This window comes from Squalius cephalus (assembly GCF_949319135.1).
Source record: "Squalius cephalus genome assembly, chromosome: 25".
Lineage (NCBI taxonomy): Eukaryota > Metazoa > Chordata > Actinopteri > Cypriniformes > Leuciscidae > Squalius > Squalius cephalus.
In genome coordinates this window covers 10,429,519-10,446,431 of record NC_137146.1, presented here as the reverse complement: position 1 = coordinate 10,446,431, position 16,913 = coordinate 10,429,519, and the positions used below count along the sequence as shown (strand labels likewise).

Genomic DNA, 16,913 nt, shown 5'->3' with positions numbered 1-16,913 from the left:
TTAGCCTAATTATATTGTCAACTGTGACAACACGCCCCACTAGTGGTAAAAGTGTTTAATAAACGGTGTACATTTTTCCTGAGCAATTTGGAAATATATATTTTTTGTGCCAAATTTCTTCATATATTACCAAATATTCTCTGACATAACATGTGTGACAACAAGCCATGTCTGTTCTACTGTACATGCAGGAATAATGCAAGCACATAGATACTTTAAACCAGCAAATCTATATAAATTGTGAACAAGGACAGCTCATGGTGTGATACATGTTTTATTGTTATGTCAGTATCTCAGGGTTCGGCAACTTCAAAGCAGCGGATTCATGCACCTTTTCTCAAATTTCATTATGAAGTGCTGAATTTCAGTAGTAACCCATCACTCTCAGTATAAACGAAAATGTAATCATTCCAAATCCCAAGTCTTGTAATGATAGATAGATAGATAGACAGATAGATAGATAGATAGACAGACAGATAGATAGAAACTTACATCTTTCAAGAAATTGGTTCCTTATTGATCCCGAAGCAATCCAGTGCCTCAGAAGTTCTACACAACAGCATCATGATGCCATTGAGATGACCACCAAACATCAAAAATGAGCTCACATGCAAAGCTCACTAGCACCCTGAGTATACAAGATGGTAAACAGTGTGTTTTAAGCAACATATTCAGCAAGTACAGATATTTTTAGCCACTACTGTACAGTTGTGGGATGCTGAATTACGTTGGTTTGTGTTGCTGTTTTGTGGTTGCTTGGTTTTCTTGATCTGAATAGAGCTGTGTGCAATAATGTCACGTAATAAAACAATACAGAAAAAGTCCATGAAGAATTAAAAGCACTATGCTATTTAACACAATGGAATTGTGCACTTTTAATTCCCTTTTTAAGCTTTTACACAATAAATGACATTTATTTTTTCTGCATACGTCCCCATAACTTCTAACTGCCGACTAATAATACATTAATGCCAGTATAACAGTGTTATGATAGAATAATTTCACACTTTACATCTATTCAGATCCACTTTCAGACTACAAAGCTTGAATTGCAGAGAAGTCATGGATTTACACAATTTACTGCTTGCAAACCCCAGCCATTTAATACAGCACAATTATCAGACTCAGCACACAACTGCTCGGTTTGCCGGTCATTTATGCAACCCAAAATAAAACAAATTACACAATGGAGCTGCTACAGTTGTCACGGTGTATCACTCATCAATGCTACAGGTGTATAACAGGACTAAGACGACCACTAGGACTGCGCTAATACAGTTGCTTTGTCTGGTGATACTACGGTGAAATGGTGTGAAATATAATATCTACGAGGAGCAGGCAAAACTTTATTTTATGTGTGGGGAATCAACCGTCAGGGTGTCTTTTCATTGCTATTAACACATGGTTTGACATTCAGTCCTTATTCTCCTGTTCAAGAGGATATTCAGGCTCTCATGAAGATGCTGAGGCACAAAGGGCCGGTCTCATTTTTCAGCTCCGCTCCAGTACAACAGTTCAGTCCAGCCCCGTGCCTCAATAGTGTCTAAAACAGAAAAGACAACAATATGAGATGGTTAAAGGGATAGTTTACGAAACAATGAATATTCTGTTCCTCATTTGATCACCTTCATGCTCTTTAAACTCGCTTGACTTTTTTGAAGAATGAAAATGGCCAATTGAATGAGAATCTTTTTAATGAATCCATTGCTCAGGTTCACAAAACTAGTCTGAATGATTCAACTCATGAACGGATTATTTTGTGCTCCACAGAAGGAAGACATGACATGAGGTGAGTAAAGGATGGTAGAACTTCCATTTTTGGGTGAACTATTTCTTTAAGACACTACAGGCATAAACATACACTGGTCAATTTTGATCTATTTGGCTTATCATAACATTTTGTTTGAGACTAGTGCACAAAATCATCTAAAATACACATTTTAAGTGTTTATTTTATTACACTTTATCTATTTGTAGATTTCACTTACAATACATATCTTTATCGTTAAAAGCAGTTTTCTCAAAATGATTTTTTAGCACTTACATACACCAACTTTTATCTATATTCTGAATAGATAAAATTATGGTCATATGCCTGATTTTATACAACAATTTATTCCTAAAAAATTGGCTGTTGACGGTATTTTCAAACAATATCCAAAATTCCCTCTGTCAAATAGGTCAACAAAATGAAACAAGAATTTTAAACCTGGCTTTATACACTGTTCAGAATTATGCTCTGGAAATTAATACAAATTAGAGCATGTTTAATTAGATAATTCCTCATTTGCATATTTACATACATTTCTGAAAACTAGTAATGCAAAAAATGTTGGCAATCCTTAATGGAACCAATCAACTGGGAAATCATGCTGATATCTATTAGTTCATTTTTTTTATTAAAAACAAATTTATTTTTTTTAAAAAAGAAGAAAAATCTGTAGTTTTCAGCAATCACCTTTATATTAGATGTTGAGCTTGTCTGAGCTCGGTCTAAGACTCTGGAAAAGTGATGAGTCAATAGCAGCGCTACTGCAATCCTGGATCAGGTTCTTGTTGCAGTCACCAAAATCTGGAGCAGCAGACATTTTGGGATGCGAGACCTGCCCGGTCAGAACGAGGATGTCGCCCAAAGCCACAGAACTCATGCTGTTCTGTGAGATCTCGCTGACGGGGGAATCTCTGGACACAGGGCTGCAAGGAAACGTATTTTGGTTCGTTACAGGGACTGCCAATATTTTATCAATGTGGTAAGCAGGCTATAATCAGACCTATTTTCTCTGAAATAACACTTTGTTGAAGGCTAACCTGACATCCATGGACTGGACCCCATCAGAGAGATCATCCACCCCGCTGCTCTTTGCCTCCAGTGGCTGAAGGCATATGATTGGAGATTCAGATGTTGCCTTTGGTGGATTGTTAATCACTGTTGTGCAAGATTAAAGTAGTTTAATATACAATAAAAATGAAATAATAATAAATGCGTTATTTTACCAGAATACCGACATTATGTTTTTGTGGAAGAGGGTAAACACTAATTTCAGTTCTTAATTACACCACTTGATGGCACTCTTTCATTTTTGATATAAACAATATAGATTTTCCACATGCTGAGTCACTCAGCAACAAGAAACAGATTAATGAGTGTGTATGTTGCAGTGAATTACAAGGACTGATGCTTTTACACAGTGGAAAGGAAAGTTAAGTGTTGCTACGTGCCCACTGTAGATCTGTATAGTGATACGGGTCATATGATGAGTCAATACCTCTAGTTTCCAAGGGAGATGGTGAGATAGACTGGGGAACAGAAATGGGGGATGGGACTTCCATCTGCGCCTCTTCTTTCTGTCCATAACATGACATGCAGTTTTATTTGCTACAGTCAGTAAATCGATGTTATTTGATAATGCAATTGTTTGGCCTGCAGAGAATTAATTTACCTTTTCTCCATCTGGTTTTCTTGTCCTTTTCATAATCTCCTCAATACGCTGTCAAAAATCACAGATGCAAACTGAATTGGCTTGTCATATAGTAAATCAAAAATAACTTAAATAACATAAATAAATAAACAATTGTTATGTGAATTATTTTCACTGACCCAAAATAAGTAGTGGAAAAGATTATAAAGCACTATCCAGTATGAGCTGGTCAACATGAAATCAAAAGTGACTAATTTCTATACACTTTGAATATGCCTTTTGACATAGACATTTGTCAGATTACGAAACTCCAATGGGTTGCAAACACTTTCATTTTGACTACACATGCAGACCCGGATTCAACACTCTCTAAAGTTTGAATTAAGCTTTAATTAAGAAATAAATCTGTGCATAGAAAAGTAGCCCTTAGAGATTACCACTTCATAATTACTTACCACTAAACTTTTCTTCTCATAATGTACTTCACATTGCATAATCATTGTAATAGTGTTGTTATATTTTCCATTGATTTCTTGATTCTTAATGTAAATGGACAGAAAAGAGAAGAACCTTCTTCCTTTGCAGTCTTTCCTGCTCCTCCTGAATTTTCAGAAGCTCTCGCTCCTGCCTCTTCCGTTCGGCCTCTCTATGAACGCGCTGCACGGCTTCCTCCCTCTGCCAGACATTATGACACATCACCAACTATATCACATTCATCCCTACAGATATCCACAGCTACAGAAGACAGATTGGTGCTGCACGTGTTTGAGTAAGTGACTGGATGGGTGAGTATGCTAAATGTGTCTTGATGAGTCAGTTTTATTTCTGTGTACATTTTTTATAGAGTTTTTTTTATTTTTTATTAATATAATAATTTATAATAAAAATGCATGAAATAAAAATCTATTAAATTTATGTTATATCATATTATAAATATTATATTATAATTTGTTTTGTTTGTTCAAACAGTGAGGTTCAAAAGTCTGAGACCAGTGCAGAATATAAAATAGATTATTTTATTTTTCAATACATTTTAAATATATAATATCATATAATATAATATAATAAATTATTTCATTTAAAATATGAAAACTAAAAAATATATTATATGTATATATTTTATTATATATTATAAAAAAATATATAAAACATTATTATATTAAAGATGTATCTAATCAATTTTCATCAGCGGTCTCAGACTTTTGGACCCCACTGTTTGAAACAAACAAATAGTGAGTCATTGTTTTTTTTTAAATAATATAATATAATCCCTCTGACCTGTTTCTCCAGCTCATCCTGGAGATCCTTCCAACGTTGTTCCTTTTGGTGTCTGTCCTCCTGCTCTCTCTGGCAGCGCTCCTCCTCCTGTCTCTGTCTTTTCTCCTCCGCCTGTCGAGCTGCCTGCACCTGCCGCTGTCTCTCCTCTTCCTGCTGCCTCTGGAGCTCCTCAGCCCTGAGCCTGAGATTCATGGAGAAGATAAAATATAATACAGCCGCAAACACATTAATGTGACACACAGACCCTAGAGACACACAATATCTCTACCTCTCCTCTTCCAGTCGTTGCTTTTCTTCCTGCTCCTTCTGTACTCTGGCCAGGCGTCGTCTCTCTGCCAGCAGCCTGGAGGCCTCCTCTGCATCAGTGGTTCCTGCTTTCCCAGTGGGAGTCACTGGAGACTCTGAAACACAAGACAGGAGGCACTTAGTCCACGTCACGTGATTGAGATCCCATTAGAACAGCTTTTAAAGCAGAAGAAAGAAATACATATGGATTTGTAACTAGATGTGGGTGAGTAAATGATGACAGAGTGTGTGTTGTTTTGGCCAAATTAAAATATAAATATTAGAGGAAAAACATACACTTAAAAGACAAAAGTTATAAATGTTGTCTTGGAATCCCTGAACAAGATATTACCTGCATTGTGTCCAAATTCCTTGCTTGTAGATTTTGGGATTCTCTCTGCTTTGGAGGTCTTTCTCTCTAGAGTGCTGCTGCCTTTACTCTCCAGCATCCCTTTCTCTTCTCCTTCCCACCTCTTGCTCTCTAAACTTGGTGTGGTGGCTCTGTGCCTCATCGGGGAAGGGGGGTATTGACCCGGGGAGGCCGGGGACTGGATGCGGCTCTTACAGGACCTTGATCTGTATTACAAATGTAAAGGCAAAATATACACTCTGCCTACAGTCCTTAAATAAACAATGACAACAAGTAAATGATTTGATACAAAAAAACAAACCTTTTCGGTGTACTGGGATTCTTTTGGGTAGAAGAACTTCGGGTGGGTGTTGTTGGAGACTCAAGTTTTTTCATAGATGAGTCGGCTAAGGTTTGGGCGATGCTCTTTTCTGTTTTCTCAGTCTAAACACCCAAAACAGACACCAGAATTATATATTTGTCCAATTTACTGTTCTAACAAAGCCACAAAGATAATCTTAGTCTCTCAGCCAACCCAGAAAACCCTTAATATAAAAAAATGTAGATTTCAGTTTCATAATATTTGGTATCCTGCACTGAAAATCAACAACAATTTGTAGCATTTATTTTACTAGGAAGTTCATTTATAACTGTACTATTGTTCATGGTTAAATCATATACCTGTACATTAGCTAATTTATACTTGAAATAACATAAAATGCATTTTTATATGTACAGTATAAACTAGCATTAACATTAATAAATGCAGCAAAGGGATCGTTCACCCAAAAATGAAAATTCTACCCTTATGTTGATATAAAATGTTTGTGACTTTCTCTCTTCTCCAGAACATAAAAGGAGATATTTTGAGAAATGTTTCTCAAATATCTATGAGAAAGAAAGAAAGTCATAAAGGTTTGGAACAGGATGAAGGTTAGTAAATGATGACAGAATCTTCATTTTTGAGTAAACCATCCCTTTAACGAATTGTAAAGCGGAATAAATTTTACTAATAATAGTGACAATAGTATTCACCATTATCAATGACTTTTACCTTCTAGACATAATTAATGTATGATTTAAAAAATACATATTTCTGCCATGACAACTCTCTTAGTTAGAATGGTAATGAGTATAACAATGTTAATGCGTTTGGTCTTGGCAGAATAAACCAGTGTGATGCTAACTGCCGGTTGACCTAAAAAAGTGATGTCATACCCGCACCAGTATACAGGCAAGAATCTGAATGTTGATCAGTAAGCTCATTGGCTACTAATACAGTGGGAAACAATCAATTGTGCCTTATAGAGAATGATATAATTGCAAGCAGATTGGGTTAAGGACCTATGAGCCTGCGCCATCTAGAGTTTCATGACATAACTTTGTATTTATTTGATGTTTCATATATCTGCCAACATACCCCTTGCTGGACATTCACAGACCCCTAGTTGAAAAATCTATGGCTATAAATCCACGACCGGACCTGGACATGCACATATCTGAGTAGTGTAGTTGCTAGGAGACCAGCTCCTCTGTGGGCTGTGTCCCACTGTGCTTTGCACCAAATACATTTCTGAGCTATCTGACAAAATGTTGTTCACATCCATGCAGATCGGACCTGAGGGGTTTTCGGGGTTGTGGCTGCCCCTCTGGAGTCATTCAATGGTCCACAAAACGATGCGCTACCCTTCTTCCGCTCGGCTCTACTGGGTGAAGCCCTGTAAGGAGACCTGTGAGGGCTGGAGGAGGCTATTCGGGAACAAAGACAAGACACTGAGGGGCCAGAGGTCATAGGAAGACAAAGGATCAAATAGGGGCAGGGCAGAAATTGAAAACAATTAAAGAGTGAAGCTTAATGCAAAAAAACTTGCCTTTCTCTGTCATATTGGGCAAAGTACTAGATGAGGACGAGAGATGTCTGCTCAGGAGAGAGTCTGGGGACTCGGGCGGAATAATAAAATCTTGAACTGCAGTGAAACATATTATGAATAGTTCCAGGGAGAAAGAAAACAGGCACAAGCGATCAGACACAATGATAATTAATGATATTCAATCACAGTTAATTTTGAAGATAAATGCCAGAGGCTTTCTTTCTGATTAATAATTAGAGGCCATTTGGGTATGAATATTTACACTGATCAAAGACTTTCATGGAGAGCAGCAGGCTCATATTCGTATTAGGTACATTTCTGTACAGATTGGCAAAACTAGGATGTTTGCTAAGCTCGGATGCTGCATTTAAAATGAGCCAACAGATTAGACCCCCTACGCATTCTTTAGGGGGTGCAATGCAGCTCAAGGCGGATCCAGACTACACATCCTCTCCGGTGAATCCGGACCCCTTACTGGGCGGGGAAGAATATGATGGTCTCCATAGCTGATGCATGTAATCTCCATGGGACCTATGATTGGTTCTAAATCCAAACATGTTAATTTCCTCATTAATATAACATTTACATTCACCTTTAAAAAAAAGACACAGACAGAAAAAAAAAACTACTCCAAAATACAAAGGAGGTGCCTGACCATGCAAAACCTGATGATAGGGTGTTTCCAAGGCGCTGCAGCATAAATATAGCGTACAAATGCACGTTCACCGCAAAGAATATTATAATGGTTACAAGTAGACTTTTACATTTTATGAAGTCAACATCAGGGTGCTGTTATGTGGCTAAACCTCACTCGGACATGCCAGTTTGAATCCCGCTCGGAGCAGTGCGAGTAGAACCAGAAAGGTTACACTAAGATTTTTTTTTTTTTTCTGTGGATAACACTACTATATTTGAAATAAAACGAAAATGTTTCAACATGAAATCTTTTTACATGACATTATTATTTTCCAGATATTTATTTCATTTAATTTGGCTTTAGGACGATATAAATACTATATACAGTAGTATATAATATAAAACAGTGTGAAAGCCAATTGTTTATATGCTAATATAAAGTAGCATATTGCTATTTGGTTGATTTTTAGCATATTGCTATGCGGAAGTTGAGGGTTTTGAGTAGTTTTCAGCATACTGCTCTAGGGTGTTTTGAGTGGTTTCTTACTGGCGTGAATCCAAAGTGCCGACACACACTGTTATTCTCGTCCCTAGATACGCTCATATTCCTCATTCAAAGTCAAAGGGTTTTTTTTCACCCGTTTTATCATCTGCCAGGCAACAATTTTAAGTCGGATTATGTAGAAATTATGATTTAACACAAATATAATACAGAACAATAGCAATAGTTATGTTTGCCTTAGCAAGCACCAATAATAAAACTCACCACAGAAATAAACAAGAAAACAGAGCATCAAATACACCTATGGGGCAAGGCCAATACACACTACCGTTCAAAAGCTTGGTGTCAGTAACATCAGGAATGAAATTGATCAAAAATTACATTAAAGACAAATAAATGCTGTTCTTTAAATCATTCTATTCATCAAAGAACAAAAATGTATCATGGTTTCCACAAAGATGTTAAGCTTTTTTAAACATTGATTATAATAATAAATGCATTTCTGAAAGATCATGTGGCACTGGAGTAATGCTGCTGAAAATTCAGCCTTGCCAACACAGGAATAAATTATATTTTAAAATAGAAAAAAAGTGATTTTAAATAGTAATAATATTTTGCAATAATACTGTTTTTACTGTATTTTTGATCAAATAAATGCAGCCTTGGTGAGCATAAGAGACTTCTTACAAAAACATCAAATAATCTCACTGACCCCAAACTTTTAAACAGTAGTGTGGATCTTAGATCGCAAATAACTTACACCTATATAAAATCTCATGCACATGCAAACCTTCACAAATACAACATCTGAATCACTGTGACTCAAACTTCATGGAAGTGAACGGGCATGACACATAAAGCAGCATGAAGTCAGTACCGTTCCTGGATTTGCTGGCAGGAGGAGGAGCGGGGTCATTGGCTAAGGAGGCTGAAGCAGGAGGAGAGGGTGGGGCGATCTTAGGATCACCTGTGCGGCAGGTGATGCAAAGCAGAGAAAGCACAGGTGCATGAGCACGACAGAGTATTTCACAAGCTCACAGTGAATATTATGAGAAGTCATAACAGTGTGTCCCTGTGAAATACTGATATACCCAGTCAGCAGTTTCTCTCTGACGGGAAGCTGCATAATTTCCAGCGGCGCATTTTTTTATTTATTTTTTTATTTTTTTTAAAGTGATTTTGCTAATAAAGCAGGATGGTAATATGAACCACTGCCAGATGAAATAACCCAGAGCATGCATATAATGCAATGATATCAGGTTATCAAAGAGCCTAATGTTCTCCAAGGGCAACCAAACTCATTCTCAAACGTTTGCCCTTACCCACAAAGCAAATAAGGCGTTACATGCATGTTATGCAGATATATTATCAATCTGACTCAGGATCAGGTTAGAGCTCTGCTCTTGGACAGTATAAATAAATGATGTAGTTATGAATGCACCACAGATTCAGGGTGGTGCTTTCGTGTCTGTCTGTCTTAAAAGCAGCATTTTTTCCCTAGAGTTGATTTGATTTAGCCGAGCCTCAGGTCTACTGCTTAGGAGAGTTATAGGTTTGTGTAATTGAAACATTGGGGGGGGGAGGGAAGCATTGTTTGAAGTCAGAACGTGGCAGTGACAGAGCAAAACGCCCTTCAGCTGCGCAGTCTAATATGCCCCGTGCAGGCACAGTGACAGCACAGTTTATGGTATTTGTTCTCCAGCCAAAACAGCCCAAATTGACCCTTGCCCCCAGGCAGAGCTTTTGCACGGATGATTTATAATGCCTATGAGTCTCTGATCAGTCGCTGACAGCGCTAACCTTGAGGCAGAGTGTTTTTCTGCGACTGGGGCGACTCCTTGAGATCAGCAACAGCTCGATGCCTGTGTGACACTGCAGCTCCCTCATAAAACAGCTGCATCTGTCTGATTTCCGTCCCACAGCTCCCGTATCAGTCAATATCGCAGTCGGTTTTAAAACAAAAGGGCTGCAGTGCAGTTCCCACACCCTGTTTTCCTATCTCTCCATCTGAGAGGTCCCTCCACACCCTCGCAAATGCACACTCACCCTCGCAGGCTCCGGGAGGTCCGCCCCAGGTCCATCGTTTCGGCCTCTGATCCACCTGCAGGTTTCGCTCCAAGGAACGTCGCATCAGGGCCTCTAGTCGCTCCTGTTCGTTGCGTTCCAAAACAGGGAAGAAAAGAGACTCTCTGACCGAGCTGTCGCTACGGCGGCGTGAGGACGGGGATAAGGCTGGTTGCTCCATGGCGACCACCTCTCCTATCCGTCTCCGACTCTCTGTCCCTGTTTTTCCTTCCTGTATGTGTGCGAGCAAAACGACGAGGGCCTTGCCTTCTGTTTCTGCCTCTCTCTCCCTCACCCTCCCTTGCACTCAGCGACTCTCTCTTTGTATCTCTCTCCTCCCAGGTGACTGTGTGTCTAAGAGAGCGTATAGCCAGACGGAGGAGAGAACTGCCATGCATAACTCCACCCACACCCTCCCCCCTCAGCAGCTGACACACACAGACCGAGTATTATAATGACACAGGTTGCATCAGTGAAAATAAGGAAGCCTATTTGTATTTTCCTGAAATTCTCTCTCTGTCTACCCCATCTCTCTGCATTTCCTCTAACCTGAATAACCTTGTTTCTCCATCTGTTTTTCACATTATGATCGATTTTGCAAAAAATGGGCATAACCCTTCCCAAAACACTGAAATTTACATGTACAAAATTACACAATTAGCCTAAATAGCCTTCCAGATTCAGGGGAGTACAACACATTGTCAATATAATCATAACAGTGAAATAGCGTGGAGTAATTCATTCCGATTGATCAAATGAAATTCAAATACTTTTGTATAATCGTTAAACGATAGCCTCTTTGTTTATAATAAAGATGTAGCAGACTTTACAAAGGGATCCCTTGTGAAAAAGAAGTGTGCTTAATTGTATTGAATGTACACTTGTAGTGTAATTCAAGTACTGTACTTGCAAATAATATTTTAATATCTTTCTCAAAACAATTAAGAACACTTTTTAAATTTTTTTAATTTAAAGTACATGACATGTACATATACATGACATAGACTACAGGTTTCGATAGAAATTACATTAGTTTGGCAGTACACTTTAACAATATTTCTAATACATCAAAAATAATTATTAACAATGTTATACGCAAGTCAAAAAAGCACTATAAAGTTAAACTAACTGCATTTAATATAGTATTAAACTCCAATACATTTTCATTTAATTGTGATTAACAAGCAGAAAGTGCCTGAAAACATTACATTCAGTTTGCACTTAAGTATATTCTCTTAAAGTATACTATTTTTATAATAGGTACTCCTTTTAAAAGTATGCTAAAGTATACTTCTTTTTCACAATGGATGGTTCACTCAAAATTTAAATTCTGTCATCATTTACTCACACTCATGTCATCCCAATCCCCCATGTTGTTCTTTCTTTTGTGAACGTAAAAAAGTGAATTTTCTCAGAACATCCTGGTCGTTCTTTTCCATATAATGAAAGTGAATGGAGACTGGGACTCTGGGACAGGGTCATGCAGTCTGCATGACTTGTACACTTTATTCCAAGTTGTGTGAAGCCATATGATATAGCTTTGTGTGATGAACAGACCTAAATTATTCAGGTCATATTGCCTATACAAAAATGAAATGCCAACACTATTTGTCAGCAGACACCATTTTTCCTCAGACAAAGTTATCGTATGACTTCAGAAGAAATATAGTGCATGTATTGTATGGACCACGTTTATTGTAATTTTATAGTGCTTCTTTGTCATTTTGTAGCTTTACAGATCCTGTCCCTATTCACTTTCATTATAAGGAAAAGTGCAAGCAGGGTATTTGTCAAAGATCCACCTTTTGTGCTCCATAAAAGTACAGTAAGTCGCACAGAAAAGACATGAGGGTGAGTAAATAATGACCAAAAAGATTGTTCATTTTTTGGGGCGGTGAATTCGCAAATGGTAAAATAACCTAAAACCAAATGCAATCAACAAACTATAAAAACACACAAACAAGAAAAAGAAGCCATTACAACATATAACTTGATTTCATCATAAAGAGCCTCATAATCAGCAAGTGTAATAATGTACAATCATTAACGAAAAATAAATCCCTTTAGGGTGATGCAAACCCCTCTTACATTCTCCTCTAACATCTCATTTTTTATCATTTGATTAATCTGATGAAAAAGACTGCAAAAAAAAAAAAAAAATGATGAATGACTTTGAGTGTAAACAAAACTAGGTGGCGCCTCATGCTGCATATTGTGTGGACATAAAGAGGCCAAGCTACTGCTACAGATTTGATACCACTGCAGATACCGAGGAGTCAAAATTAATTTAAATCCAAAAGCTGGCCCAGTTCAGAGTCATCTGAGGTAAAACTAGATATTATAGTGCAGAATGCTAATATAGTGCTAGCATGCCAGAACACAGAAACAGCACCACACCCTGCATACAATGATGCACTGCCTAACTGCAGTCTCTGATAGTAGGCATCATAATGACACCATACAGTATTTTGCATCTGAGTTTCCTTTTAGCTTCTTCAAACACGTCCTTACTATGTCACACCACGTTTTTCTAGGGTAATTTGATTTGTACATGTCGGGAACAGTGAGGTAATTTGAGCACTCCAGCGAGAGTCACCAATCATTGCAGCATCTGACTGGGGGTGGCTAGTTTTCAATCAATATAAACAAAGACTTCACTCTCCTGCTAAGACAAAGCTCAATGTCACAAAAGGTGGGAACTCTAGGAGGTTAAATTCGACAAGAATAAAGACACAATTATGCACAGATAACAAAAACTATTCCCTTCATAAAATCTAATCAAAGCCCACTCAGCCCAGTAAAAATGTCAACCTTTATGGTATCACCATCACAAATATCAAATATCTTGAATCAAATGACTTGCTACACCTAAGAAAATGATATTTTGGCTCAGGCTAAAAGATGATGTGTGTAATTTTTGTGCCACCAGCTGATTTACTAAGATAATAATTGTATCCAAACAGATTTCCAAAATGCTTTCTAGATCTTCCATTAACCAAAATGGCAGTCCCACCCCCAAACTCACGCCATTGGTTGAGCGTGTGTTGTTGTCTTGTGATCAATGGTTTTTTTATGTTTATGAAAGAAGTCACTTATCCTCACCAAGACAATAAAATCAGTAACACTGTGCAATATTATTACAATTTAAAATAACTGTTTTGTATTTTAATACATTTTAAAATGAAATTTATTCCAGTGATGGCAAAGCTGAATTTTCAGCATCACTACTCCAGTCTTCAGTGTCACACGATCCCTCAGAAATCATTTTAATATGCTGATTTTGTGATCATATTAATTTTGAAAAACATTGAGCTGCTTAATATATTTGTGGAAATCGTGATTAAGAATTCTTTGATGAATAGAAAGTTCAAAAGGGCAGCATTTATTTGAAAAAGAAAACTTTCATTAATGTCACTACTGTCACGTTTGATCAATATAATGCATCCTTACTGAATACATGTATTAATTTCTTTTTAAAAATATCTTTACTGACTTCTTAATTTTGAACAGTAGTGAATATATTACTTATGTCATTCCCTTTCTGCTGCCTTTGATCCCACATACTGTGTGTTAAATATTATGTTTTAATAGCTACAAAATTACACACTCCACCTTTAAGATTAAACCAACTGAAAAAAAAATAAACGCATGCGTAATCATTTTTTTTATTTAAAAATCAAAACAAAAATAAAAGGATGCAGAGATAATATGCATGAAAAGCCTGTGCTAATGAGCAGATACCCCAAAGAGTGTAACCCCTGACCTTTTCCTCCTCTATGCGCTGCCTCCTTTTCTCTTCCACGGCCGAACGACGGTGCATCTCCTTTTGCCGCTGCTCTTCCAGTCGCCTCCCTCGCTCCACCACTGAGCGCTCATACTGCTGCTGCGCACGCTGTTCCTTCTCCCAGAGAGCTCGCTCCCGCACAGCTAAAGAAACGGTGGGGGTGGACACGGATAAGTCTATAGATTGCCCTGATACAGGAAAGGCCAAGCCTTTCCCAACTTGCTGACAATACTGATTCATTTTGCTAAGCACTTAGTGGCATTACAGAAGTCTTCCGCTACTCAAGAGCCATCAGATTCAGTGATGAATGGAGTAGTAGTCTATTGCCCTGAAATAACCCCCTCCTTTAATTTATCCACCAGATTGTCACAAAATCCATGTAGGAATTAAAAGTAGTTCTAAAGCAGGCAAGATGTTCTAGGCAATTCGGAAAGGAACATATACGTTCATGTTTCTTTGTTCATATCTGAATCTTAGTAGGACAGACTGTTTAATAAAAGACTTGCAGCTAACCTTGGCTTCTGTCTTTCTCCTCTCTTCTTTCTTTGGCCAGTCGAATTCTGTCCTTTTTCGAGCCTCCATCTTTGAGTGCGAAAAGACGTTAAATGTTAAAATTCACAAAAACAGTGAACACACCTTGTATAGAGTCTATTGAATCATGACCCAAGCCAAGGATGTAACCAAATATTCAAGCCCCCCTCAATATCTATGGTGGTTATGGCCCAGTTACAAGCACTAAAACAGTGGGCTGGCTTTAATTGTGTAATGGTATGCAGATATATGCAAAGACAAAATGCTCAAGGCGAACACAAACGTGATTTTTAGCTTAAAATCTTAAGCCCATTTCGTACAGCTGAGAAATTCTTGAAAAGACTATTATAATATCATTACAAGAATCCGAATTTAAACGTAGGAAGTACATAAACCCAACATCAAACACATTTATTCTGACCTGTCTATTAGACAAATAGATATAAATAGCTTATAGTGGAGACCACAGCTGGTTATCACAAGGGCTGTCGAGCAATTACACATACCGGTATGTGTTTTCTACAGCGGTGATATTGTATGTTGGTTTCAAATCACTTCTGGGCAGTTTTAAACCCATGCAATTAATATATTAATTAAAATTTTTATTGGCTAAAACAATGGTTGGATATTTTTGCTGTTTCATGATTGTTTTACTGTTTAAATTTAGCTGTAAAGCCTACCTGCCTATGGGGAGGGACCAACTTACCCCATGTAATGTGACAGCATGTCCTTCTATTGGGGCATGTTGTCACAAAAGATCAATGTGTTTTTAATGAACTGCATATTTTCTTCACTGGGTAAATCTTCAATTGATTTTTGCAGCCAAGACTTTAAGGTATGTGTAGAAACTGAAATTTAACCGATGCTGAAAAGTAGGCTATTTACTGGCGTAAACAGTGACAACTAGCCCTGGTTTTCCCTATGATATATAGACACTCACACACACACCCATATATTATATGTATGTATACATGTATGAATGCATGTATATATATATATTATATATACATATGCATACATTCATACATGTATACATACATGATTCACACACACACACACACACACACACACATACATACATGTGTGAGCTATGATTTCTCTCTCTCGGTGTATATATATATGGTTCGCAAAAACGTCTATTTGCTTTTCATAAGGGTGTCACTCTTCACCTGGACAGGTCAGTCTTTGGTTCCCCATCCTGCTCTCACCTCAGCAGTTTCCATGACAACAGCTCAAAATGCTCGCTTTCCCAGTAAACCGTTCCTCAATACTGTCATATCTGGGTGAGGCATATCATTTAAAGCATGACAATATAACATAACGTACCTGTCAGGTTTTCCAAAAGTGTGGCCATTACCGGTTTATCTTTTGGTGTATTCGACGATTAATATCCAGATGACATTCCGACCCCACACAATCAATTATCACTATTTAGTGGAAAAATCAAAACGCGACGGAAAACACAGTTCACCTCAAGTTTTATTCATCCGAACCTCATCACGGTCTTCGACCAGATATCACCAGTGAAGGCTGACAGAGCCACAAGAGCGCGAGGTTCTAATAAATTACAACACGCTCGACCAATCGCCGCGTGCCGAGCGCACGCGCGCGTAAGCAATGCGCCCAGGGACAACGCATTACGTCATAGTTTACATTGCGCTATATATGGAAAGCTCGGCAGCTGCGCACAAGGCAGACATTTCCCATTTATTTCCCCTAGAGACGTTTAATTTAATCTGCCTAGAAATATATACCTATTGCATACTTCATAGAACATCAAAAGCAAATTCAAGATGCCATTTAACCAACTAACAAAATGGCCATTGTCTTATAATTGACCAGTTACATTGTAAAGACTGCTCAAAATACGCAAATATATGCCTAGATTATGTCTGGAGTCTGGACTATGTATATATGCATCCAAAATGTGCACAATCAGATAAGTGTGGGGAAATAGGCTGGTTTGTAGAATTTTAGCAATGGACAATTTCAACCACAAGCCAAATACATTATTAAGAATATATATGCATGTGCATTAGGCTACCTTTTTTTTCCACACTGCAACACACGTGACAGGGCGAAAAACAAACAGTGACTAATATCACTGAAGCCTGTGGCTAGACATACACTTACTATAATTATACTGCCTATTTTATATCCACATCAAACACAAAATATACGCAACAATAAAGAC

At 37.7% G+C, this 16,913-nt stretch overlaps 1 protein-coding gene across 3 annotated transcripts; it reads right to left on the bottom strand.

The window, feature by feature from the left end:
• Nucleotides 1-257: 257 nt before the first annotated feature.
• Nucleotides 258-16,344, bottom strand: map7d2b (MAP7 domain containing 2b). Of its 3 annotated transcripts, none has more exons than XM_079863895.1 (17): nt 16,046-16,344; nt 14,702-14,770; nt 14,168-14,331; nt 10,387-10,489; nt 9,218-9,307; nt 7,203-7,298; nt 6,950-7,080; nt 5,654-5,775; nt 5,335-5,558; nt 4,966-5,098; nt 4,698-4,878; nt 3,990-4,094; nt 3,441-3,488; nt 3,267-3,345; nt 2,809-2,926; nt 2,459-2,694; nt 260-1,543 (listed from the first exon to the last, which is right to left on the bottom strand). In XM_079863895.1, exons 1-16 carry the CDS (start codon nt 16,071-16,073, stop codon nt 2,466-2,468), a joined length of 1,920 nt encoding a protein of 639 aa, XP_079720021.1. In that variant the 5' UTR covers nt 16,074-16,344; the 3' UTR covers nt 260-1,543; nt 2,459-2,465. The 3 variants fall into 3 exon arrangements, with proteins under 3 accessions (XP_079720023.1, XP_079720021.1, XP_079720022.1); XM_079863896.1 differs by lacking the exon at nt 16,046-16,344 and adding an exon at nt 15,889-15,932; XM_079863897.1 differs by lacking the exon at nt 9,218-9,307 and having other exon boundaries at nt 258-1,543; nt 16,046-16,301.
• Nucleotides 16,345-16,913: the final 569 nt, after the last annotated feature.